This window comes from Populus alba, chromosome 11, assembly GCF_005239225.2.
Source record: "Populus alba chromosome 11, ASM523922v2, whole genome shotgun sequence".
Classification (NCBI taxonomy): domain Eukaryota; kingdom Viridiplantae; phylum Streptophyta; class Magnoliopsida; order Malpighiales; family Salicaceae; genus Populus; species Populus alba.
This window is the reverse complement of record NC_133294.1, coordinates 18,083,465-18,110,425: the sequence shown is the minus strand read 5'-3', so window position 1 is coordinate 18,110,425 and position 26,961 is coordinate 18,083,465. Positions and strand designations below refer to the sequence as shown.

Below are 26,961 nucleotides of genomic sequence, written 5' to 3'. Positions count from 1 at the left end.
TGATATTTTCAATTTGGATCTTTTTTTTTATTCCTATTTTTTCCTTTGGCCTTTTTATAAAATTGTTTATTTTTTTTTAATTCCACCATTCAATCCATGTTTATTGTGTTATTTTTTTTATTTTGGTCCTTATTCTTTCGATTTTTTTATCGTTTCATCAATGTTTTTATTCTTTTCAATTTAAACCTCAAATTGAAAATTTTTTTGTTGCCCTCTAATTTATTTTTTATTTCAATTTCAACCCTTATTCTTTTAATTACTAATTTATCTTTTTCAAAATCTTTTTGGTAATTTTTTCTTTCGATTTCATACTTCAGTGCTTCATTTTTTAGGGATTCAACTTCACAACTTTTTAATGTATAATGCTTTAAGTTTGATGACCCAAGTCATGGGTTTAAAAGTTAATAGGGGTTGATATCTTTTTTTCGACTTAGTTTTTTTTTTTGATATTGTCATTTGACATTGTTTTTTTTTTTTAAGAAAAAAATGGTTGTGTGGTTTTCTTCAAATGTTTTTATAAAATTATCTCGACCTCTTCTCTTAAGACATGGTTTTGACAGGTTAACTAAACTTGCTTGCCCTTTAATGTCTAGATTACATGTTTATCACATCAACCCAGGTTGAATGGCACCAATTCTTTTGTTTATATTCTTATTTTATTTCATATTTTCATATTTATTTAGTTAAAAATTAAATAACATCATCTTTTAATTTTTGGATGAAGGTTTGTTTCTTAGTTTATGATGATTGCTTTTTTGTTCTTTCTATTTGCTATCATTATATCTTTTTTTTTTCTATATAATTTAAATAAAAATAACTTATATAATTGATTGAATGATAACCTGAGTTATTATTAAAAAAAAACCCAATTACAACATTTAAATATTTTTATTGAAAAAAAATTGTAAACCTGTAGTCTAGCGGAGTATGTACAGTCATGTTTCATAATGTGGTTGCGGTTATTTTTCAAAACAGTATTTTTCACTCGAAAATTCATCAAAATAATGTTTTTATTTTTTTAAAATAATTTTTAATATTAGCACATTAAAATAATCTAAAAATATCAAAAAAATATTAATTTGAAGCAAAGAAAAAAAATTTAAATTTTTAAATTTTTTAAAAATATTTTTGAAATATAAAAATAAATAAAAATGTTATTTTGTGATTTGGAGATAATACTTCGATAGACGACTACAAGTACAAGCTGATAAGGGTGACCGCCGTGTTTTGAATATTTGTTGCATACTGAAAGAGATAACATTCTTTCGTTCGATCACTAACTATAGGTGTTGTATTGAGAATTGTGCTGATAGTTGAGAAAAATTTTGTTTTAAAACATCAAAAATAAATACAGACCAAATTAAAAATAAAATTTACTTATTTTAGAATTTAAATTTTATTCTTAAACCAAATCTCTTGAATTTAGAATATTAAAATAATTATAACAAATTAAAGAAATAAAAAATTAATCTTGAAAAATTATTTATTGGTGAATATATCTTTGTGATGAAGATGAGAGTCCCTTCCATGCCCAGTTCATGTAGTGAGACATTAAGCGTTAAGGGAGGTCACCAGACAGGCGGAGCAGGTGCGTGATTTTTTTTTTTTTTTTTGTACTTATACAATTTAAAATTCTTTTAATAAATGCAATTACAATAAATATGGTGTTCAATGTAAAATAAAGCCTAACATATTTACAAGATTAGTCACAAGAATAGACTTTGCAAGATCACCCAGTTCATGCAAGTAAATAAGAGTATTCAAATTAAAAATATGCAAATGAGTGGTAATTGAGTTTAAAATTTTTACAAGCAAAATATAAGTTGTCTATTAAAATTCTTATAAATCCAATAGAAAATTAATACTTCATTCGTGTGTGTGTGTGTGTTTATTTCTTTTATATATATAATGGTATGTTTATTTATGTAATAGATCTATCAAATATCCAAGAAGGTAATTAGTTTAAGACTCTACTTTGTCAAGCTTATGTAAATATTTAACTTAAACAAAAGGGGAATTAACTCGTTTATATAGTATGCTTTTGTATAAACCTTGATGTATTTATAAAAGTTTAGCTTAGCATGTAGTACTTTAGTTATCTTGTAATTAACCCTTTTGAAATGTTTAAAAACACTTATTATATTGTAATGCTTTCTTTGCATGTTAGTATTCCCTTTTTCTTTTAAATTTTATAATTTGATATATGGGCTATGTTCATATTGAACTTACTCGTAGGATATATATATATATATATATATATATATAAGGTCCGGAATTATAGGACGTTGTGATCATGGGTTGATTAACTAAATTGATAGTAGTCGATAACTTGGGATGTTCTAAATACAAACAAAAATCTGCCAAATTTTTGGTAGATTTTAAAAAAAAAATTACCCTTAAATTAAGAGAATATGTTGGGATCTTTTAACATTGATAAAGTCATATAGCCGGGCTGTTACAGAAAGAAAATCCATATTTTGCGATTCCTCTATCGCAACCATCACATAATGGAACTTCTTTTGCAGCTAGCGTGGGATCTTATCTACCACACGTGTCTCTTCCATCTTCTCTCCACATCTCTTCATTTGATTGTATATGGCTAATACTCTTGCAAAGTATCCTGAAATATTCTCTTATTCAAGTATATGTAACTTTTCAAAGTCACCACGTAGTTTTTGTAAATGTACCTTTCTCACATTGTCAACTTCTTAGTTTGATTCTTGCAAAACTTCTTATGCTTGCTTGGCAATGGTTGCGTTGGCTACTATCTAAAAAATGGTGTCATCCAGATATTAGTGAATGATTATTAGTGCTAGTTAATTCTTTCTTTATGCCTTTTGCACGACCTTTCTTTAGGTTGAAGTCAACATTGCTTTATCTATAGGTTCCTCAAAGGCTTTTTCAACTATCCCTCATATATCTTGGAAACTTAGTTAAACTTTTACTCGAATACACCGAGTTTGATAATTGTCCCTTGTCAACCTAGGACATTAAAGTGGCAAGTTTGAATTGACCATATTAAATAATTAAATCTAAGATCTGATACCACTTGTTGGAAAAGAAAAATAGGATGTGGTAGCTAATTTATAATAATAAACATAAAAATAAAGCTAAAGAACAAGAAAAAAAAATGAGATGAATGATATTTTGTTAAGAGTTTTCTCAAAAGATACACATTTCTATCTCTTCTCTATATCTCTCTCAACTTATGTATAATGCTTAAGATTAAAAGCTTATTTATGCGTTGTGTGTATTTTTCAAATATATTTAAAATTAATGTAATATTAAAGAATAAAAAAAAAAATCATTATCAATAGAGTATGGGCTGCAGCTTCATTGGTTATAATGGGGTAGGGTCCTCATGATCTTTCGCCGGTTGGTTAATTAGAGCTTGAATGATCTATTGTCCATTCGCTGTTTACTGGCCGATCACAATTCATTTGATTTGTTGCTTGTTGAGATGTAGTTGGTAGCATGGGGGTTTTAGGTCGAGGTTAGTTTCTGCACTTCTATATTCAGACAAGAGATCCATGAACTCATTTAGTTAACGTCGGACTTTTCTGTTTGATTCCGTTGCCGGAGAATCTCTTCTCGTAAAGAGTTTTTGCTTTCTCATTCTCCGCAGAGACCAGACTGGGAGTTAGAAAAAACATTAGACAATGGCAGGAAAAACAAAATAAGAAATAAAAGGGAGCAAACCAAGGAACGATGCCCTGAAAGGTGTTGAGTTTACTAATGCCTTTTTCATTCCCTGCAACTCACTTTCTGTCATTTTTTACCTGTAATCAATTTGCGCATCCCTGAAAGGTATAATTAAGCCACGCTTCTTTAAATTTCCAACAAAATCTCCGGTATAAATCAAGCCATCCCTCGACATATCGGTTCCAAAAGATTTGTTTGAAGTAAGAAGGATTGTGATCTGACTGATCAAATTGTTCTGCTGATAGTGCATAAAAACTGCTTTCAGATTCTTTATGTGCCTCTGTTGCTCATGAAGCCGGCTCCTGGGCTTATTTTAGGAGTGGAAAGTTCTCCTAAAGATCTTGATCTTTATTTTAACCGATTACAAGGCATTTTGAGATCCTTTCAGCAGATGTGCCGCCTACGTTCATTTGATCTGCAATTCAACAATCTTCATGGATGGTTGTCTCGTTTGGTCTTTGCTCCGCCCTCATGTATGGTTGTCTCGGTTCTTTTAAAACATGTATAGCTGTGAAGAAAACACGCTGCAATTTCTGTGAAGAAAACACTCTAATATTAAATATTAGAGTAGTTTTTTTTTTTTTATCAAACTGATTAATGGAATGCATACACTTGTGTGAAATCCCATTTTGAACTCTTACAAACATGCAAGGAAATCAATTGAAGTCACAAACACAGATTCACAAAAGAATAATGCTTGTTGACATGGATGATTCACAAAATGTGAATACTTGCTAGGAAATACAAGAGATGAACAGGGAGGGTATTTATTGGGATACACAGTTGCTGTTTCATGAGATGTTGATGACAGCTTTTGACAAACCCACTTCGGCCATAATCATAAGCAAATGGGACCCCAGGCACAGTCACCTGGGCAGCTTCAAGCCTGAACCCTTGAGCTTCTTCTCCATTATGTCATCTAGACGCGCTCCCATTTCAGGTGTCAAGTGATTTGCCCAGTCGCCTATCTCACCTTTCCTGAAGAATACACTATTTTGAATAGGACTTGATATGCCTGGAGTACGGTGCTCCGCATTTTTATTCACCTCCAAGCTGCTCAACTCCTCAAAACTACACATGCTTATTATCTTTTGCAGCCCCCCTCCCTCCTCTTCCTCTAAGGTGAAGGAACAACCCATGAACTCAGCTAATTTCTTAACATGAGCAGCGGTGTCTTTCTTCATTTCCTCGTATGTCAAGAACAATATCTTCTCAGGGAACTCCAAGCTTGCTCTCCAATACCCTAAAACATGGTCCCAGTACGGTCCATAATTTGCAATTCCATTGCAGAACAACTCAAAAGCCTCTTCCAGAGGAAGAGGTTCAACATTGTCCGACCTTTGCATCTTGGCAAGAAAGTACCACAAAGAAACAAAAGCATCCTTTGCGTCCCTGCAAATGTAAATAATCTTGCAACTAGAAGAAATGATAGATTTAGGTAAACAACTGTAAGGAACATGAGTAGATAGCAGAGGAATTGCCAAGTCCCGATTACTTGGGTTTTGATCAGCAAGCTGAAATTCCAAAAAAGGAACACAGTTATGTGGCATCTTGGTAAGTAAAGAACTAGTTGTCGAACCACTTAAACGGGATCGTGTAAGAATAGCAAAAGTGAGGGCCGTAAGCCAAGTTGTGCCAGTTTTTGGAGAACTGGCGACAAATATATCAGTGGATTGAGGATTGAAGCGGTCTTGAACAGACATGATTCCTTCCAAGAAGAAGGGATCGTACCAAAAGCCTTGGTACAGGTAATAATCATACCCCCTCAAGCCTTTAACTTTCGGAAGGGTGGACATGACTTCATTGTAATTTTTAGCTTCATTTTTCCTCTCTGCACTTCCACCAGAATCCAAGATTTGGGAGGAAGGCAAAGAGGATTCCATGAATGTAAAAAATGAAAATATAACGTAGAATGATGAAAGGCCATGGCAGCTATTTATAGCGAGTTGAGAGCTGGTTTAATTTTTGGCACCATCGAATATTATTGATCACATGTCCGTTGATGCAATTAGGTTTTATTTCATATTATATTCGACAGTGTGATTGTGTGCAAGGTTGTCAAAAATATTTTTTTTTATATGACACGGAACATCTAATATAAACTCGATTCGTAAACTCGAATCATAAAATCGTAAAATCGGAAGTAAAATATTTTAACTAAAATCATAAAATCGTAAGTAAAATATTTTAAACAATACAAATATCCAAACATCTTAAAATACATAATTCAAATAAAAGTAAAATAAACAATACAAATATCCAAACATCTTAAAATACATAATTCAAATAAAAATTCATATATGTCCATAGTATTTCAATAACTAAAAGTTAACGCACCTAAAACAAACAGTCTGTAGGTGTGTCATGTAACCTAAACACACCTTCATTGCCTTTGTCTCCCTCATTATTCCTAAAACAATCATCAAAATCATTACCATCTAAAGGAACATTAATGCTACTACTAGTACCAGCATCGATATTAGAAACATTAGTGCTACTACTAGTACCAAGACCAACACCAATATTGTCAACAATATTTAACTCCAAGCTCCTTGAATTATCTGGATTGACATCATTCTGAATCTCTAAATCATCTTCAGTTCCATGACACTCCATCCCAACATCATTAAGATTTTCTTCATCATCACTTTCATCTTCTTTACTGTTTTTCCTTCGTGTTGCACTATCAATGACACCAAGCAAATCAAAGTTGGATGAACCATCATGTTTCTCTCCCTTGGTTATCCAATCATCATCAGATGAGAGATGATCAAAAACTTCACCAAAATCATTAGCTTGCTTTTTGACTTGGTTATCATTTAATTTCAGATTGCACATTACAAATACAAAGTCATTCATTTTTTTCTGTTGCAAACGATTTCTTCGTTTTGTATGAACCTATGTAAGCAATTCAAATTAATACCATATAAGATTCTTATAAAATATAAAAACATTAAAATTAAAAAGGAAAAAACTTACCATCTCAAATGCACTCCAGTTTCGCTGGCATCCAGATGAACTACAAGTCAAGCTTAGAACTCGAATTGCAAATTTTTTAGCTCTGGACATTCATCCCCATAAGAATCCCACCATTTAGCAGGAGTCTTTTTATCCCTTGTTATCTTGGCAGCCTCAATACCGAACAACCCACTTGCATCCTAGAATGAATCAAGTTGCAAGTCAATTTTACACCTTTCACTTGCATCGAGCACCATCCTTTCTAAGCATTGATATAATCCAATTTAATGTTGACATTAGCTTTAAAATTAGAATTATAATGATAATGAGGATTCAAATAATATGTTGCTGCATGTAAAGGTTTGTGAAGTTGAAGTTCCCATCTTGCATTAATGATAACCAAGTTGGTAAACATTATGATCAACTGATAGTAGTAAACATTATAATCAAAATAAAAATAAAAATAAAAATATTATGATCAACATTACATGACCTAGTTGGTAAACATTATAATCAACTGATAGTAGTAAACAAATAATTAGCAAGATATATAATCAATACCCTTTTTTTTCACAAAACCAAAATTCACTTGTATGTTCTCTTTTGCTTGATCCATTACTTCATATATAAAACCTATAGTTGGTATCTCATCTGAATCAACTAATCGAAGAACTTTTATCAGAGGATATGCTGCCTTAATACATGTAGTAACATCATGCCAAAATTTGTTGTCCAAAACACAACTTTGAATTTGCTTCCCTTCTTCTGTTTTTGAAAACCTACATGACCTCTATTGGATGGAAGTAAACATTGTCATCAATTGTATCTTACAATCACTCAAACATCCAAGAGTTAAGTATGCAGTAGCAAATCTAGTGGCAGCAGTCCTAATCAAATCCTTTTCTTTTGTAAAGTGTCTGAGCATGAAAATGAGAATAGTTCTTGAATATATGTATGAGGTGATTCTCCTTCCATTAGCAATAGTTACTTGATGGACCTCTAGTTTCTTCTCAAAATCTTCCAATATCAAGTCAATAAAATAGGTAGCACATGGTATCCAAAACAATCTTTTTCTTTTTCCCATCAACAATTGCCCTGCTGCCTTATAATTTGCAGCATTGTCAGTGACTACTTGCACCACATTTTCCTCTCCAATCCTCTCCACAATAGCATCCAACATCTTAAATACTTTATCAGAATTCTTGGATATATTAAAGGTATCTACGAATGATAAAAAAAATTATCCCTTTAGGACTATTAACCAAAAAGTTGCAAATAGAACGCCTTTTCTTATCAATCCATCCATCAGACATTATTGAGCAACCTGTTTTTTTCCATTCTAACTTGTACTCCTCAAGCAAGTTGATCTTGTGATGTACTTCTTGCTTCAAATACTTCTCTTTAATATCATGGTAACATGGAGGCTTAAAACCTGGCCCATGCTTTGCATCCAATTCAAGTGCCTTAACAAATTCAGGGTTTTTCACACAGTTAAATGGAATTGCACTGGTGTAGAAAAATCTTGCAATTTGTCGACATGCTTCCTGTCTAAGATCCTTTTTTAGCAGTTGATTGATGGTGGTTTGTGTACTTCCACTCCCACTCGCTACTCTCTTTCCTTTGTCCACTGAGGTAATTTCATTCCCTTCATCATTATCTTCATCTTTTCCAATATATTGGAAAGCCTTTCTTTTCTTCTCAAATGCTTCTTGATTTTTCACCAGAACATTCAAAATTTTCTTCTTTACATCTTTTGGTACTTGCTGGCATGACTCAACATCCTTTCGAGTGCAAGCCAAATGATGCTTGAAATAGTAAATGCCTTCACTAATAATTTTTTGACAAAACTTGCACTGCACTCTTTTTGAATTCTTGTCAACATCTATATCATATTGCCATCCCATGTCAAGTTTATTGCCACTTGTAGTTTTTTTAGATGCCATGTATCCTACAGTTCAAAACCACTCTTTCTATAATGTTGGACATAATTAAGATTATACATTCACACACCACTCTTATGGCGAAAATTCAAGCAATCTGAACAGTAGAAAATAAAAGTTCAAGTATAAGCATGCCTAGACAAGCCTAAAGTTTATATATCACTAGGTAGATCAAGACATTGATTAAGAAGTTTCCAAAGCCAACAACTCCATGTATCCAAATCAAGCTAAAAATGGCAGTGGAATAGGTGCACGTTTGCATGATTTGGCAGAACAAAGAAATAAAGAAGCTAAAGGAGACCAATTACGTTACTTAAAATGATTGTTCATCACATTTAACTGATTGATATACTGGCAAAAAAGCTTAATGAAATGCCTCAATCACTAAAACAAAAACTAGTGTAGTAATCATCAACTCGTAGCATCTAGGTTATATCTTGGACACGATTCTGACAAGGAAATATGAAAGAACAAGTGCAATGCCAAAGCATGCAAATGGTCACACTCTCTGTCCTAAAAAAAAGAAAACAGAATACACTCAATACAGTGCAAACCAAATATCACTAAATCAAAGCCTTGCAGGATGATATCATTTGAGAGATGCAGTCCGCTTTAAATTGCTATCCAGTAATACACAAAAAGCCTAGATAAATTAAATGCAAAAGTCATTCCAAATAGATGTATCAATTGCCCTAAAGTTTGCAATTTTTGGATTTACAGAATACCTGCAATCCTGGAAATTGGAATGCTTCGTTGCTTCCTTGCTTCGCTGAATCGTTGTCTATGCAGATTGCAGAATTACAGAATCTGCAACACCAAAGCAAGCAAGATCAAACAAAGCATAGGTGAACATTAAAAGAAATCACAACACACAACAGTAAACCATTGTTAGAAAGCTTTACAGAAGATAAACAAAGCTGCACACAAAATTACTAGTAGTAGTGAATTTCGAATCACAACACCACTCCCCCTCCAAAAAAATACACAGAAGCAAACCACTAAATTTTAGAATACCAGAAGATAAACAGTGAATTTCACAGCATACCCAGATCATTCTGACTGATCAAATTGTTCTGCTGATAGTGCATAAAAACTGCTTTCAGATTCTTTATGTGCCTCTATTGCTCATGAAGCCGGCTCCTGGGCTTATTTTAGGAGTGGAAAGTTCTCCTAAAGATCTTGATCTTTATTTTAACCAATTACAAGGCATTTTGAGATCCTTTCAGCAGATGTGCCGCCTACGTTCATTTGATCTGCAATTCAACAATCTTCATGGATGGTTGTCTCGTTTGGTCTTTGCTCCGCCCTCATGTATGGTTGTCTCGGTTCTTTTAAAACATGTATAGCTGTGAAGAAAACACGCTGCAATTTCTGTGAAGAAAACACTCTAATATTAAATATTAGAGTAATTTTATTTTTTTTTATCAAACTGATTAATGGAATGCACACACTTGTGTTAAATCCCATTTTGAACTCTTACAAACATGCAAGGAAATCAATGAAAGTCACAAACACAGATTCACAAAAGAATATTGCTTGTTGACATGGATGATTCACAAAATGTGAATACTTGCTAGGAAATACAAGGGATGAACAGGGAGGGTATTTATTGGGATACACAGTTGCTGTTTCACGAGATGTTGATAACAGCTTTTGAGGAACCCACTTTGGCAATAATCATAAGCAAATGGGATCTCAGGCACAGTCACCTGGGCAGCTTCAAGCCTGAACCCTTGAGCTTCTTCTCCATTATGTCATCTAGACGCGCTCCCATTTCAGGTGTCAAGTGATTTGCCCAGTCGCCTATCTCACCTTTCCTGAAGAATACACTATTTTGAATAGGAATTGATGTGCCTGGAGCACGGTGCACCGCATTTTTATTCACCTCCAAGCTGCTCAACTCCTCAAAACTACACATGCTTATTATCTTTTGCACCTCCCCTCCCTCCTCTTCCTCTAAGGTGAAAGAATAACCCATGAACTCAGCTAATTTTTTAACATGAGCAGCGGTGTCTTTCTTCATTTCCTCATATGTCAAGAACAGTATCTTCTCAGGGAACTCCAAGCTTGCTCTCCAATACCCTAAAACATGGTCCCAGTATGGTCCAAAATTTGCAATTCCATTGCAGAACAACTCAAAAGCCTCTTCCAGAGGAAGAGGTTCAACATTTTCCGACCTTTGATGCGCGGAAAGAAAGTACCACAAAGAAACAAAAGCGTCCTTTGCGTCCCTGCAAATGTAAATAATCTTGCAACTAGAAGAAATGATAGATTGAGGCAAACAACTGTAAGGAACATGAGTAGACACCAGAGGAATTGCCAGGTCCCGATTACTTGGGTCTTGAGCAAGGTCAGATTCCAAAAATGGAACACAGTCATGTGGCATCTTGGTAAGTAAAGAACTAGTTGTCGAACCACTTAAACGGGATCGTGTAAGAATAGCAAAAGTGAGGGCCTTAAGCCAAGTTGTGCCAGTTTTTGGAGAACTGGCGACAAATATATCAGTGGATTGAGGGTGGAAGTGCTCTTGAACAGACACGAGTCCTTCCAAGAAGAAGGTATCATACCAAAAGCCTTGGTACAGGTAATAATCATACCCCCTCCAGCCTTTAACTTTTGGAAGGGTGGACATCACTTCACTGTAATTTTTAGCTTCATTTTTCCTCTCTGCACTTTCACCAGAATCCAAGATTTGGGTGGAAGGCAAAGAGGATTCCATGAATGTAAAAAAAGAAAATATAACGTAGAATGAAAGGCCACGGCAGCTATTTGTAGCGAGCTGAGAGTTTAATTTTTGGCGCCATCAACTATTACCTTTCGAGAACGTGCTGTCTCAAATTGCTGATATTTGATCACCATCATCCAAGATTTCCTGACATTTTCTTTCACATTGTCACGCTGCCTCAAGCTATAATAATTGAATTAAATCAAAATTTACTGTATTTTAATAGTATTGATCACATGTCGGCTGATGCAATTGGGTATTGTTTCATATTATATTCGATATCACATCTTTAGCGTGATTGTGTTTTAAATCTATTTTTATAAAAAAATAGATTAAACCATAACCCCAAAACAAGCAATTACGTAGTAGATCGCATTTCTAGACTAGAAACTATTTCTTATTATAGAATCATGTTGACAAGTTTAGGGCTGCTTAATTCTTGGCACTATCAACGATTTCCATTCGAGAACGTGATGTCTCAGATTTCAAATACTTGTTCACCATCGTCCAAAGGTATATGTTAATATCGTATTGTTATTTAATATTGGTTATTTTAAAAATTTGTTTAGAAATATATTAAAATAATATATTTTTTATTTTTTAAAATTTCAAAACAATTAAAAATACAAAAATAAATAATTAAAAGCAAAGATTAGCTATATCGAACCAATTGATATATATTAGTATTTCTCACTTGAAGATTTTACATAATGGATATTGGCTCTGCTTGGAACATCGCCATGCTTTGACACGCGGAGGTGGATCTCATACACACACACATATTCAACATGAGAAGACAAGGAAAAAAAGAGACCAAACAATCTTATGTCTCGAATTATTGATATGTGTTCGTCATCATCTAGTTTTGTAACATTTTTTTCACATTATTATAGTACCTCGAATTATAATGTTTGAATTAAATCAAGTTTTACACTAATTTAATATTCTTGACCATTTGCCCGCTGATACGAATAGATTTTATTTCATATTATATGAGATATCCAATCTTTCTGAAAAGAACCTCGAAATCTCAAGGCATGATTGTGCTTTAAAAGCCCTATATTTAGAAACAAGAAGACATCTATATAGAAAAATTGAAGATAAAATCAAAATGCCTTCCCCATTTTGTTTTTCAAAAAGGAAACATTTTCAATATTCAAATCAATGTAGTGAGTTATAAAAGATATCAACAGAGGCCCATAATTAAGACTCTCAATATTTTGATTGAAATAAAAGAAGAAAAAACTTTGTTAGCATCCAACGCAAGACCAATACATTTTTTTTTTTCCAAAACTAGCTAGTTCGATGTTTGTGCAAGATCCCATAAATAATGGGTGATGTCGTTTCGGAGCAGTAATTTCAAACTCCAAAGATATAACCCACCCAGGTCTGAAAAAGATAATCGTGACAAGTACCAATAAAAAAATAATATTCTTGAGGTCTTGGTCCAGCGGTTGAAGGGACTTGTTCCCTTCCTCTGCATCCTGGGTTCAAACCTCACTGTGCACGTCTGTCACCCCCGCGGTGCCTTACATGTTCACTGGGTTTGCAGGATGTTCAGTGAGCCGTGAGATTAGTCGTGGTGCGCACAAGCTGGCCCGGACACTCACGTAAATCAAAAAAAAAAAAAAGATAATACTCATTACAATAAAGTTCCTCTTACTCAATGCTCTAAATTAACAATACACATTTTTTCTCCCGGTAGTTTTACCAAAATCCTGGATTTGTGTGGAAGGAGAAGAGGGTTCCATGAATGTATAGAAGAAAATATTATGTAGAATGGTGTAAATAAAATATTAAAGAAAGGGAATTGTACGTAGCAGCTATTTGTAGCAAGTTGAGAGCTGATTTACGCAGCACACCTACCTAAAATTTAAATTTTTAAAAAGTAAATATTTTAACCAGACTTTTCTAAAATTTTAATTTTTAAAATTAATATTTTAATATTTTTAAATTGTTTTGATAGGTTAATGTTAAGAATTATTTTTTAAAAATGAAGATAAAACTAAGAGGGTTTTTTGGTACAACACTTTAACCAGGGTTTTTTATAAATTTTGATTTTTTTCTTCAAATTAATTTTTCAATATTTTTGGATTGTTTTAATGTGTTGATGTCAAGAAAAAATTTTAAAAAAAAATAAAAATATTATTTTGATGTATTTTCAAGTAAAAAATACTTTGAAAAATAATCACTACCATTGTTCCAAACACTCAAACCTTAAAGTTATAGTTCTAACACTATAATGAAATAAAGAAAATCTCTAAATATTTATAAAAAAATAAAAAATAATACGCTCCTCGAACAAAAAATAAACTAAACATTTTTATTTATATTAGTTCTAGATTTAAATTTTTGTATAGAAAAATAATTTATATTTAAAAACTTGTCTAGCTAATAGAATCAATTTATCATTAGGATTTTTAAATAATAAAATACTAATAAAATTAAAATTCCTAATATAAATAGAAAAAAAAGTCCTATCTCATAATAACTTTACATCCTTATTTGAAGTTCTTTCCGATCTTCAAAAATCTTGAAAATTTTAACCTATAACAAACAAAGTTTTTAAAATTGTATGCAAAAAAATTTCTCGAGGTCAAAAATTATATTTACTTTATTAGACTTCATCTTGGACTTTTCACAACCTAAAAAGTCTTAACAATTAAAAAAATAATACATCAAATATTAATATTGCACCAATAATAATGATGATGAAAGTGCTCCACGTGATGTCTGTAATTATTGTTATGCGGTCGCCATCATCTATTTTTGTGACATTTTTCACATTATTATAGCACCTCGAATTATAATGTTGAATAAAATCAAGTTTTTCACTAATTTAATATTCTTCATATTATATGATATATCAAATCTTTCTGAAAAGAACCTGGAAAACTCAAAGCATGATTGTGTTTTAAAAACCCGAAATAAGAAGACATACAGAAAAATTGAAGATGAAATCAAAATGCCTTCTCCATTTTATTTTATTTTTTGCAGGAAATATTTTCATTGTTCAAATCAATGTAGTGAGTTATAAAAGATATCAACAGAGGCATTCAGCAAAGTGATTAACACCAAAAGATACAAAGAAGAGATATACCAAAAGAAAGGGGCATAAAAGAATTTATTCCAAAAAAAAGGGGCATAAAAGAAGAAATATATCAAAAGAAAGGGATATAAAATAAGGAAAAATGTAGTTTGCATTGACAAAGTAGTGAATAAGATTGAGATAGAGTAGTATTCAGCCACATTAAGCGGTACACTAGGGGTTATTTTGTTTTACTTTTTAATGTTTTTTTTTTTCCTCTTACTCTGCACAAAATACAAGTAGAGAGGAGACAAAAAAATAAAAATAAAACAAATCTAACAACACATAAAAATAAATCATAAACGGTAAACGAAGTGGATACACGAGGCATCCAAAAATGTTAATTCTCAATTAGATACTTCTACTTCATGCAAAAATCAAACAGTTTTTAATTCCTATTCTTTTGGCAGGATTAAGTTAAATTAATCCATGAAATATTTATGACATTTCAAGAAACATGCATGATTTAAAATAATCTAACAAAAAACACTTGAGCTTATTATCTAAACAAAAATGTCAACTATTTTGAAAACCAAAAAAATAAAATAGAGAGAGAGAGAGAGAGAGAGAGAGAGAAATAATCTAAAATTATCCTCATAAAGATATGTATTAATTTTAAATGACTATAAATTAAAATTATTCAAAGTAATCAATGTCAACGGTGGCCCTATACTTTTATTTATATAAAAAAATCATAAATTTAAATGCCTATATGTTTATTTAATTAATATATTTGACTTGACAAGCCATATACCCAATCATGTTTAATAATTCAGTTTTTTATAATAAATATTTTATTTAATTAAATAATTATTCATGTAAATAAAAGATGTAAAAAAAAGTTATCGTAAACTAATTGAACAATGAAACTCAACTATAAAATAATTTAATGTAAAATAAAAAACAAAAAAATAATATATTTAAAATTAATATAATATTACAAAATAAAATTTTTAAAAAATAATTACCAATAGAGACATAGAGTATGGGCTGTAGCTTCATTGGTTATAATGGGGGTAGGGTCCTGATGATCTTTCACCGGTTGGTCAGAGCTTGTATGATCTATTGCTAGGGCAGTGTGCATTCACTGTTTACTAACTTATCACAATTCATTTGATTTGTGGCTTGTTGAGATGTAGTTGGTAGCATGGGGGTTAAAGAAAAAAATAAACTAAGCTGACAAAGTGTTTTTGCAAATGAATATTCAGTTTCTGTTCTTCTTGTATTCAACGAGAACAACTAGCCTGTACAAGTGAAGTATTTAAACTAATAAGATATAATGATTCAGCTATAAAATAAAAGGAAAAAATCCCATGAAATCTGGTTGATGACACTGCTGATTTATTATGATGATAACTTTATGATAGATGAGTTTGTTACGATGATAGCTTGATAATATGGAATTTGACAGCAGAGAATCCCTTTAAGTTTGCTGAACTACAATGCAGAGTTACTGTAAGTGTAAACTTGCCGAATTTATAGGCTTGATTGGATTGTCATCTTGGTTTGAACATATTGGCGTTAGAGCTTCAAGATCATTCAACCTCTCTCAAGTAATTGAGGCTAGATTGTGAGAGTCTCCATCCTTTTTTCTCCAAGAATCTCGTGTATCCTTATTTGTCCATTGACTCTCATAATTGTTGGCAATGCCAATAGTGCCAAGCTGCGATAGGTGGTTAACAGGGGTTTTAGGTCGAGGTTAGTTTCTGCATTTCTATATTCAGACATCCATGAACTCATTTAGTCAGGGGCGAAAACAAGGGGGCAAGCAGGGCCTGGGCTCCCTGCAAGATATATAATGTTTTTTATTATTGGGTAATTAGGTATAAGAAAGAGTTATATTTTTTTTATTTTAAAGAGGTGAGCCTTAAATTAAGTGTGACATTTTGTTTGAATTTATTCTTGACCTACGTGGAAAGAAAACAATATAAAAGCAATACTTTGTGAAATAAAAAACAGAGCCACTAATTTACCCTAATATAAATCCTGCAACCGATCAAAAACAAAAATAAGAACACAAATCGTGAGCAAAATTTTTCTACAAAAAAAATTAAAGCAAAGCCACCAATTAATTTATCTTTCATCAAACAAAACAATGTAACTTAAATTTAAAATCTATTTTTGTTTTGTTTTGAGATATTTGTTAATAATTTGATGATTTTTTTACATATATAATTCTACCTTTTTTTCTCCTTTTTTTTCCCTCAGATCTACTAATTCTACCAATTTTTTTTTTAATTCTTGTTATAGTGATTTTTTTTCTAATTAATTAGATATATTTTATTGGTTTGTTTTTATTATGAATTTGATTTTTTTATGTTGTTTTTAGCAGAGCCACTAAAATTATCAATTTTTCTTATGATATATGTTTTGATTTTAGGTTGAACCATGAATAAAATAAGAAGAACTGATATGATAATCGATGATTTCTATTCTATGAAAGAATGATGAGCATAATTAAAATAAATATGTAAGAACTATTTTTTATTATTATTTTATTTATTTCAATGTTTATCAAACATAAATAAAGCTTCGTTGTAGCTAATGTATCTTATATACCTTGTATGTTTGTATTTGATAGGTATAATGACCATCAACATTAAAGTGATGGATACATTATGAATATGGAATTAACTTCATTGCTTTGACTCAATTTGATATTGCTCAAAACATTTTACCTTATACAAAGATTATTATATATTCATAGTAAGTTATTTGAAATAAAACTAAATTATACAGGTTTTGATTTATAAATTAAAACAAATATTATATCTTATTTTATTAATTCTTATGTTTGATGCCATTGCCGGAGAATATGCAGAGACCAGACTGGGAACTAGAAAACATTAGACAATGGCAGGAAAAACAAAATAAGAAATAAAAGGGAGCAAACCAAGGAACGATGCCTTGAAAGGTGTTGAGTTTACTAATGCCATTTTCATTCCCTTTAACTCACTTTCTGTCATTTTTATTCAATTTGCGCATCCAAGGTATAATTACGCCACACTTCTTTGAATCTTATTATTTTAATTTGTTTTATAATTTTAGATTGTTTTAATGTTGTGATGTTAAAAATAAAAAAACATTTATGTTATATAATTAGTATCTAAATTTTAAACATTAATTTAGAATTTTGGCCAAGAAAAAAATAAAGCGTCAAAAGAAAGGGATATAAAACACAGGAAAAACTAGGGCAATCAATGGGCTATGAAACACATAAATATTGAAGTCTTCAAGAGACATGGGGCGACCAGCAGAAGCCAATTCATCAAATAACGATATGGCTTGCTGCATGTATAGACTAACCGATGAGTCACCTTACTGTATGTCTTAAAAGAGCTATGAAGTAAGCGCTTTCTCAAGAGTGCGCCAAATACAATGCGAGGTAGAACAATCTACCACGAGATGCATCACATCCACGGAGAGAGAGAGAGATGAGAGCAAAACACTCAAAATAAGTTGATCATGTTGCTTCTAACAAAGAAAAGAAGGGCTAATACCAAGTTGAGAATAATTAGAAAGCTTAACCTAATGATTAGCCAACTCTTTCTATATATATATATGTGTGTGTGTGTAGGGCAATATACAATAGCAATGATGAAGGTTACCACATAAAAGTATGTAGACAGTATTTCCTATATAAGTACATCTATAATACAGTGAAACCTACCCATGCATTTGACACAGCCAAAGGTGGATCATAATTTGGCATTTTCAACAAGTCTTTAACAAAGATTCCACGTGAAAAGAAGCATCATATCATTGTGAAATAAACAGCTCTTTCTTTCTTTATTTTTTTTTGTCCTGATCATATTTCACAGTATTATAATAAGATCAATTGATGTAACATCTTGCCTTCCAGACTGTACTATCCTTCCACACTGCACCATCTCATTTATAGTTGTATTGCAAGTATAATTATCTTATGGCATAGATGCAGCATGGTCTTTCCTGTACAGGCATGACTGTTATGATTTTGGGCTCTGCATTCTTGAAGGAATTATTCCCTTACCATGTAGACACCGGAGGCTGGAACAAGTAGTAATTTGCCTAGGTTAGGTCACCTTTTATGTCTCAATGCTTTAATTTTTCAGGACCTGAAGTGGTGTTGACATTTGTTTGCAGCCACTTACTCTGTTTTATATAGCTCAGGGAGTGCGCAATCACGTCTCCATTGGTTTTGCTTTTCAAGACTCAGAGAAGAGCCTAATCTAAGTAGCTTCCAAATCCCTTCTCATGATCATGCTTCCGCTTAACTGAGGTAAAAGATAAGAAAGTAAATTCTCAATTAGGTACTTCTACTTGGTGGAAAAATTAAACAGTTTTAATTCCTATTTTTTTGGCATGATTAAGTTAAATTAATCCATGAAATGTATTTTACATTTCAAGAAACATGATTTAAAATAATTATCAATAGAGTATGGGCTGCAGCTTCATTGGTTATAATGGGGGTAGGGTCCTGTTGATCTTTCACCGGTTGGTCAGAGCTTGTATGATCTATTGCTGCGGCAGTGTGCATTCGCTGTTTACTGCCGGATCACAATTCATTTGATTTGTTGCTTGGTTAGATGCAGTTGGTAGCATGGGGGTTTTTGGTCAAGTTTAGTTTCTGCACTTCTATATTCAGACAAGAGATCCATGAACTCATTTAGTTAACGTCGGACTTTTCTGTTTGATGCCCTGAAAGGTGTTGAGTTTACTAATGCCTTTTTCATTCCCTGCAACTCACTTTCTGTCATTTTTTACCTGTAATCAATTTGAGCATCCAAGGTATAATTAAGCCACGCTTCTTTAATTTTCCAACAAAATCTCCGGTATAAATCAAGCCATCCCTCGACATATCGGTTCTTGTTTGAAGTAAGAAGGATTGTAATCTGAGCCTAGTCAGGGAAAAAAAATCATTCTGACTGGTCAAATTATTCTGCTGAAAGTGCATAAAAACTGCTTTCAGATTCTTTATGTGCCTCTGTTGCACATGAAGCCGGCAAATGGGCTTATTTTAGGAGTGGAAATTAAACACGAGTTCTCCTACAGATCTTGATCTTTTATTTTAACCAATTACAAGGCATTTCGAGATCCTTTCAGCAGATGTGCCGCCTACGTTCATTTGATCTGCATTTCAATAATCTTAATGGATGGTTGTCTCGGTTGGTCTTTGCTCCGCCCTCATGTATGGTTGTCTCGGTTCTTTTAAAACATGTATAGCTGTGAAGAAAACACAGTGCAATTTCTGTGAAGAAAACACTCTAATATTATATATTAGAGTAAATTTATTTTTTTATCAAACTAATTAATGGAATGCATGCACTTGTGTTAAAAAAAAAAAAAAAAACGAATCCCATTTTGAATTCTTACAGGCATGCAAGGAAATCAATGAAAGTCACAAACACAGATTCACAAAAGAATATTGCTTATTGACATGGATGATTCACAAAATGTGAATACTCGCTAGGAAATACAAGAGATGAACAGGGAGGGTATTTGATGGGATACACAGTTGCTGTTTCATGAGATGTTGATAACAGCTTTTGACAAACCCACTTCGGCCATAATCATAAGCAAATGGGACCCCAGGCACAGTCACCTGGGCAGCTTCAAGCCTGAACCCTTGAGCTTCTTCTCCATTATGTCATCTAGACGCGCTCCCATTTCAGGTGTCAAGTGATTTGCCCAGTCGCCTATCTCACCTTTCCTGAAGAATACACTATTTTGAATAGGACTTGATATGCCTGGAGTACGGTGCTCCGCATTTTTATTCACCTCCAAGCTGCTCAACTCCTCAAAACTACACATGCTTATTATCTTTTGCACCCCCCCTCCCTCCTCTTCCTCTAAGGTGAAGGAACAACCCATGAACTCAGCTAATTTCTTAACATGAGTAGCGGTGTCTTTCTTCATTTCCTCGTATGTCAAGAACAGTATCTTCTCAGGGAACTCCAAGCTTGCTCTCCAATACCCTAAAACATGGTCCCAGTACGGTCCATAATTTGCAATTCCATTGCAGAACAACTCAAAAGCCTCCTCCAGAGGAAGAGGTTCAACATTGTCCGACCTTTGCATCTTGGCAAGAAAGTACCACAAAGAAACAAAAGCATCCTTTGCGTCCCTGCAAATGTAAATAATCTTGCAACTAGAAGAAATGATAGATTTAGGTAAACAACTGTAAGGAACATGAGTAGATAGCAGAGGAATTGCCAAGTCCCGATTACTTGGGTTTTGATCAGAAAGCTGAAATTCCAAAAAAGGGACACAGTCATGTGGCATCTTGGCAAGTAAAGAACTAGTTGTCGAACCACTTAAACGGGATCGTGTAAGAATAGCAAAAGTGAGGGCCTTAAGCCAAGTTGTGCCAGTTTTTGGAGAACTGGCGACAAATATATCAGTTGATTGAGGATTGAAGCGGTCTTGAACAGACATGATTCCTGCCAAGAAGAAGGGATCGTACCAAAAGCCTTGGTACAGGTAATAATCATAGGCGCCCCCTCAAGCCTTTAACTTTTTGGAAGGGTGGACATCACTTCATTGTAATTTTTAGCTTCATTTTTCCTCTCTGCACTTCCACCAGAATCCAAGATTTGGGAGGAAGACAAAGAGGATTCCATGAAAGTAAAATATGAAAATATAACATAGAAAGATGAAAGGCCATGGCAGCTATTTGTAGCGAGTCAAGAGCGGGTTTAATTTTTGGCAGTTGGCACCATCAATTATTATTATTATTATTATTATTATAAAGCTTTCCCTACACCTTTTATTTATTACTGTCGTTTTCACTGTGCTCTTAACTTTTATTTGTTTTTAATTTTTTTTTTGTTTTTTATCCTGTTTTTATTTTTATTTTTTTTATGCCTTTATGGGTTTTTTTTTTTTTTTTGCTTTTTTCTTTGTGTTTTTTTTTTCTTTTAATGAATTGTTTTTGTTTAATTTAGTTTGTTAATGTGAAAAAAAAATTTATTTAGTTATTAAATTTTCATGACACGGATCTCGGGTTTGACGGGTTAACCTGGTTTGACTAGTTAACCCAAAAATTATTTTTTTTGTTTTTTTTTCTTTTTAATCAATTTTTTTTCATTTAGTTTAGTTAGTTTTCTTCTTTTTTTTTTTGTTTAACCCGTCGATTTTTTTTTCTATTTAATTATCAAACTTTCATGAAGCGAATCTCAGGTTTGACCGGTTAACCTGATTTGACAGGTTAACTTAGTTGATTCAAATTTTTTTTTCTTTTTTCCCATTAGTAACAAGCTTATGTCTTTTGTTTGCTTTATTTTTTTTTATCTTTTTAATTAATTTTTTTCATTTAATTTAGGTTGTTAATGTTCAATTTTTTTCTATTTAGTTATCAAACTTTCATGACATGGATCCCGGGTTTAACAGGTAACCTGGTTTGACGGGTTAGCCCAATTAATTCTAGGTTAACTCGTCAATTTTTTTTTTTCTATTAAGTTATCAAACTTTCACAACACGAATCCAAGGTTTGACGGGTTAACCTGATTTAAAGAGTTAACCCAGTTAATTCAGATTTTTTTTCTTTTTCTTCATTAGTTTTTTTTTTTCTTTCTATTGGTTTTTTTAATTAATTTATTTAATTATCATACTTTTTATAACACAACTTTACAGCCAGACCACATCCAAGGCTATTGACTATGGTATTGTAGCTAGATCTACTGGGTCATGCAAGTTTAATGTTATTATTAATATATATAAATATTATTTTTGGGTCAGGTGTTACAGTCAAACCAAGATTTTTAAATATAGTTTTTGCAAAAAGACCTAACACTTTTAGATCTTAGTTTTTTTTTGGTATTTTTTATACAAAAAAATTAATTCGAGGGATCACCCGGGTCATGTTATTAGTTACCTTTCAAGAGCGTGTTGTCTCAAATTACTGATATACTAGTTACATGACCCGCGCAATGCCACGGGTCAATTATTTTTTACATTTCAAAAAAAATCTAAGATCTAAAAGTGTTAGGTCTTTTCTACAAAATTATACCCAAAGAGTCTTAGATTTTGGTTGCAACGCCTTAACCCAAGAGTAATATCTATAATATTAATAATAACATTAAACTTGCACGACCAATTTAAGTGGTTTGACTGCAATACAGACCCAATAGCATTGGGACGTGGATTTGGCTATAAGGTCATGTCGTAAAAGTGTGATAATTAAATAAATTAATTAAAAGAAAAAACCAACGGGAAGAAAAAAACCTAATGAAGAAAAAGAAAAAATATATATGAATTAACTAAGTTAACCCTTCAAACCAAGTTAACCGTTAAACCTTAGATTCTCGTCGTAAAAGTTTGATAACTAAATAGGTGGAAAAAAACAAATTAATGGGCTAACCTAGAATTAATCAGGCTAACTCGTTCAAACATGTTAACCCCAGAATCCGTGTCATGAAAGTTTGATAACTATAAATATAAAAAATTTAACATTAACAATTTAAATTAAATGAAAAAAATTAATTAAAAACAAAGAAAGAAAAAAAAAAAAGCATCAGCTTTTCATTGTGGACTACATTGTGCAGTCCATAATCAAAGAATAAAAAACACACAAAAAAAAAACAAAACTAAAGGCATCACGGAGAACTACATAGAAAAAAAATTAATATTAATAAACTAAATTAATTAAAAAAAAACTAAATAGAAAGAAATTTAACATTAACAAACTAAACTATATGAAAAAAAAATTAAAAAGAAAAAAAAAGCAAAAAATAATAATAATTTCATGTAACTCGTCAAACAGGTTAACCCATTAAACCCGGGGTTTGTGTCATGAATGTTTGATAACTAAAAAAAAAAAAGTGAACGTTAAAAAACTGAACTAAAAAAAAAATTAATTAAAAAGAAAAAAAAATTGAGTTAACTCGTTCAAACCATGCTAATCCGTTAAACTAGGATCTGTGTTATGAAAGTCTAATAACTAAATAAAAAAAATTAACATTAACAAACTAATTAAACAAAAAAATTTATGAAAATAAAAAAAAAAACGATATATGAAAAAAAAAAAAAGAAATTTATGAAAAAAACTAGATTAACCCGTGAAACTCGGGATATTTGTCATGAAAGTCTGATAACTAAATAGAAATAAATTTAATATTAACAAACTAAACTAAACAAAAAAAAGTAATTAAAAAGAAAAAAAAAAAGAAAAAACAATTTATGGGTTAACTTGTCAAATCAGGTTCACCCCGTTAAACCTAGAAACGTTTCATGAAAGTTTGATAACTAAATAAAAAATTAAACATTAATAAACTAAATTTAAAAAAAAATGTTAAAAGAAAAAAAAAAAGGCAAAGAAAGAAGCAAAAAAAATAATCTCGAAATGCATAAAAATACAGCTAAAAAAAAAATAAGACAACTTGAAAAAAAAAAAAAAAAAACCTAAGGCACTAGTGTTTTACTGTGGACTGCACTATGCAATCCACAGTAAAACACTGATCCCTTTTAGTATATGCTAGTGTTAGTTTTTTTTTGTATATAAAAAAAAAAAAACCTAAGATCTAAAAATATTAGGTCTTTCGTCAAAACTATACCCAAGAGTCTTGAGTTTGGCTATAACACCTGACCTAAGAGTAATATTTATAATAATAATAATAATAATAATAATAAACTTGCATGATCCAAGTTTAAGTGGGTTTGGCTTGCAATAGCAAAGCCAATAACCTTGGATGGGTCTAGCTGCAAAATCGTATCATAAAAGTATAATAATTAAATAGATTAAGTAAAAGAAAAAAACATAGAAAAAAAAATCAACATGAAGAAAATAACTAATGAAGAAAAAGAAAAAAATCTGAATTAACTGGGTTAACCCATCAAAACCAGGTTAACCCGTCAAACATTGGATTCGTTGTCATGAAAGTTTGATAACTAAATAGAAAAAAAAAATTGAAGAGTTAACCCCAGAATTAACTGGGCTAACATGTTAAAACCAGGGATCCGTGCCAGAAGTTTGATAACTAAATAGAAAAAAAATTAAACATTAACAAACTAAAATAAACGAAAATAATTAATTAAAAAGAAAAAAAACAAGAAAAAACAAAAGGCATCGGTTTTCACTATGTGCAGTCCACATAAATGGCATAAAAAAGGCAACAAAGCAAAAAGAAAAAAATTAACTGGGTTAAAAGAAAAAAAACCTATAGGAAGAAAAACAAAAAAAAAATCTTAATTAATTGGGTAACCCGTCAAACTGAGATCTGTGTCATGAAAGTATGATAACTAAATAGAAAGAATTTTAATATCAAACAGACTAAATTAAAAACATTTAGTTAAAAGGGAAAAACGAAGAAGAAAAACCTATACGGAGAAAAAAAAACTAATGAAAAAAAGAAAAAAAATATGAATTAACTGGGCTAACCTGTCAAACATGAGATCCATGTTATGAAAGTCTTATAACTAAATAGAAAAAAAAATTAACATAAATAAACCAAATTTTAAAAAAAAAAAGTAAAACAAAAAAAAAACAAAACTTATTAGCCTTTTCATTGTGGACTGCACTGTGCAGTCCAGAGTCAAAGACATAAAAACGGTAAAAAAAAACAAAAAGAAAAAAAAAACTAAGGCATTAGTCTATAACTAAATAGAAAAAAATTTAATATTAATGAACTAAATTAAACAAAAAAATATATAATTAAAAAGAAAAGGAAAAGGAAAAAAAGCTATAAGAAGAAAAAAAACTAATGAAGAAAAAAGAAAAACAATCTAAATTAATTGGTTTAACCTTCAAACCAGGTTAACCTATCAAACATAGGATTCACGTCATGAAAGTTTGATAACTAAATAGAAAAAAAAATTTGACGGGTTAACCCAGATTAACGTCGGTTAACATGTGAAACCAGGTTAACCGTCAAACTCGGGATATGTGTCATGAAAGTCTGATAACTAAATAGAAAGAAATTTAACATTAACAAACTAAACTAAAACAAAAATTAATTAAAAGAAAAAAAAAATAAAAAAAAATAAAACTTCAAGTTACCTTGTCGAACCAGGTTAATTCGTTAAACCCGGGATTCATGTTATGAAAGTCTAATAACTAAATAAATAAAAATTCTTGTATTAACAAAGAAAAAAAAAAAAACAAAAAAAAATGGATGGGTTAACTCGTAAAACTAGGTTAACCTGTAAAACTTGAGATATGTGTTATGAAAGTCTAATAACTAAATAGAAAAGAAATTTAATATTAAACAAACTAAACTAAACAAAAAAAAAATAATTAAAAAAAATTATAGGTTAACTCGTCAAATCATGTTACATGTGTTAAACCCGAGATCCGTGTCATGAAAATATGATAACGAAATCAAAAAAAAATTAACATTAACAAAAAAAGCTGGACGGGTTAACCATAATTAACTGAGTTAACCCGTTGAAACCTAGGATATGTGTTATGAAAATCTAAATAACTAAATAGAAAGAAATTTAACATTAAAAACTAAAGTAAACAAAAAAAATTAATTAAAAAGAAAAAAACAAAAAAAATCGGGTTAACTCGTGAAATCAAGTTAAATTTCTTAACTCATGATCAGTGTTATGAAAGTTTGATAACTAAATAAAAAATTAACATTTAACAAACTAAATTAAAAAAAAAATATTAAAAAAAAACAAAGAAAGAAGGAAAAAAAATTTGAAAGGCATTGAAAAAAAAAAAAGAAAAAGATAGCTCAAAAAAAAAAAAAAGATAGTTCAGCCTTTCATTATGAATAGCTATAGTGAAAGGCTTGGGAGTTTTATTATATTTCTAATTTGATCACCGCTCACCATCATCCAAGATTTTCTGACATTGTCACCCTGCATTGCATAAAGCTCAAATAATGAATTAAACCATAATTTATAGTATTTTAATATTATTGATCACCGTGTCCGCTGATGCAATTGGATTTTATTTCTTATTATATTGATAGCAAATCTTTAGCGTGATTGTGTGATTTCTTTATATATGTGTGGTTTCTTTACAAGCTTTAAATGGTTGGAAACCAGCTGTGCATTTCTCTTATAGGTCCACCTTATCCCACGCAAATCGTTTACATGTAACTATTCCACGACACAATCCAATAATTAAGGATTTTTTAGAGTATAATATTCATTGTTTTTTTAAAGTTTTTTTTTAATTTTTATTTTTTTTACTTCTCTCACATTTTTCTTTCACATTATTACGCTTCCTCAATTCTAATAACTTAATTCAGTCTTTGGCAGTTTATATTTTTTTACAGTTTGTCAAGGTACAAATCATTATAAATTAGAATAGAATAATAAATTAATTATTTCTTCTCAGAGAAACTTGTTAAGCAAGCATTCAGTTGAGGATGAAAACTGTTTTTTATGTAAGATATATTTGTAATTGAAAGAATAATGAAGACTAAAATAATTCAATTTAGATTTTTTAGGGTTAATATAAATATCAATTGTTCTTCGAGGTACGAATCTTAATTTTTGAGTAGGAAATTTCTTTTATCTTTTCAAGAAAAATAAATATCATGTCAAACCTTAGCACTAAACCCTAGCATTAAAAAATGATATTGTTGTCAAACAGCTAAAAGAGGTAAGACATATTT

The 26,961-nt window shown here is 31.2% G+C and overlaps 2 protein-coding genes across 2 annotated transcripts; both read right to left on the bottom strand.

Annotated features, from left to right (window-relative positions):
* Positions 1 to 6,012: 6,012 nt before the first annotated feature.
* On the bottom strand, positions 6,013 to 11,344 carry LOC118031309 (flavonol sulfotransferase-like). Its single transcript, XM_035035671.2, has 4 exons — positions 10,310 to 11,344; positions 9,646 to 9,971; positions 9,326 to 9,407; positions 6,013 to 6,860 (listed from the first exon to the last, which is right to left on the bottom strand). The coding sequence occupies exons 1-2, from the start codon at positions 11,317 to 11,319 to the stop codon at positions 9,932 to 9,934; spliced, it is 1,050 nt and encodes a 349-aa protein (XP_034891562.1). The 5' UTR covers positions 11,320 to 11,344; the 3' UTR covers positions 6,013 to 6,860; positions 9,326 to 9,407; positions 9,646 to 9,931.
* Positions 11,345 to 19,737: 8,393 nt separating this feature from the next.
* LOC118031308 (flavonol sulfotransferase-like) lies at positions 19,738 to 20,881 on the bottom strand. The gene has a single exon (XM_073412341.1). The coding sequence runs from the start codon at positions 20,828 to 20,830 to the stop codon at positions 19,994 to 19,996; it is 837 nt and encodes a 278-aa protein (XP_073268442.1). The 5' UTR covers positions 20,831 to 20,881; the 3' UTR covers positions 19,738 to 19,993.
* Positions 20,882 to 26,961: the final 6,080 nt, after the last annotated feature.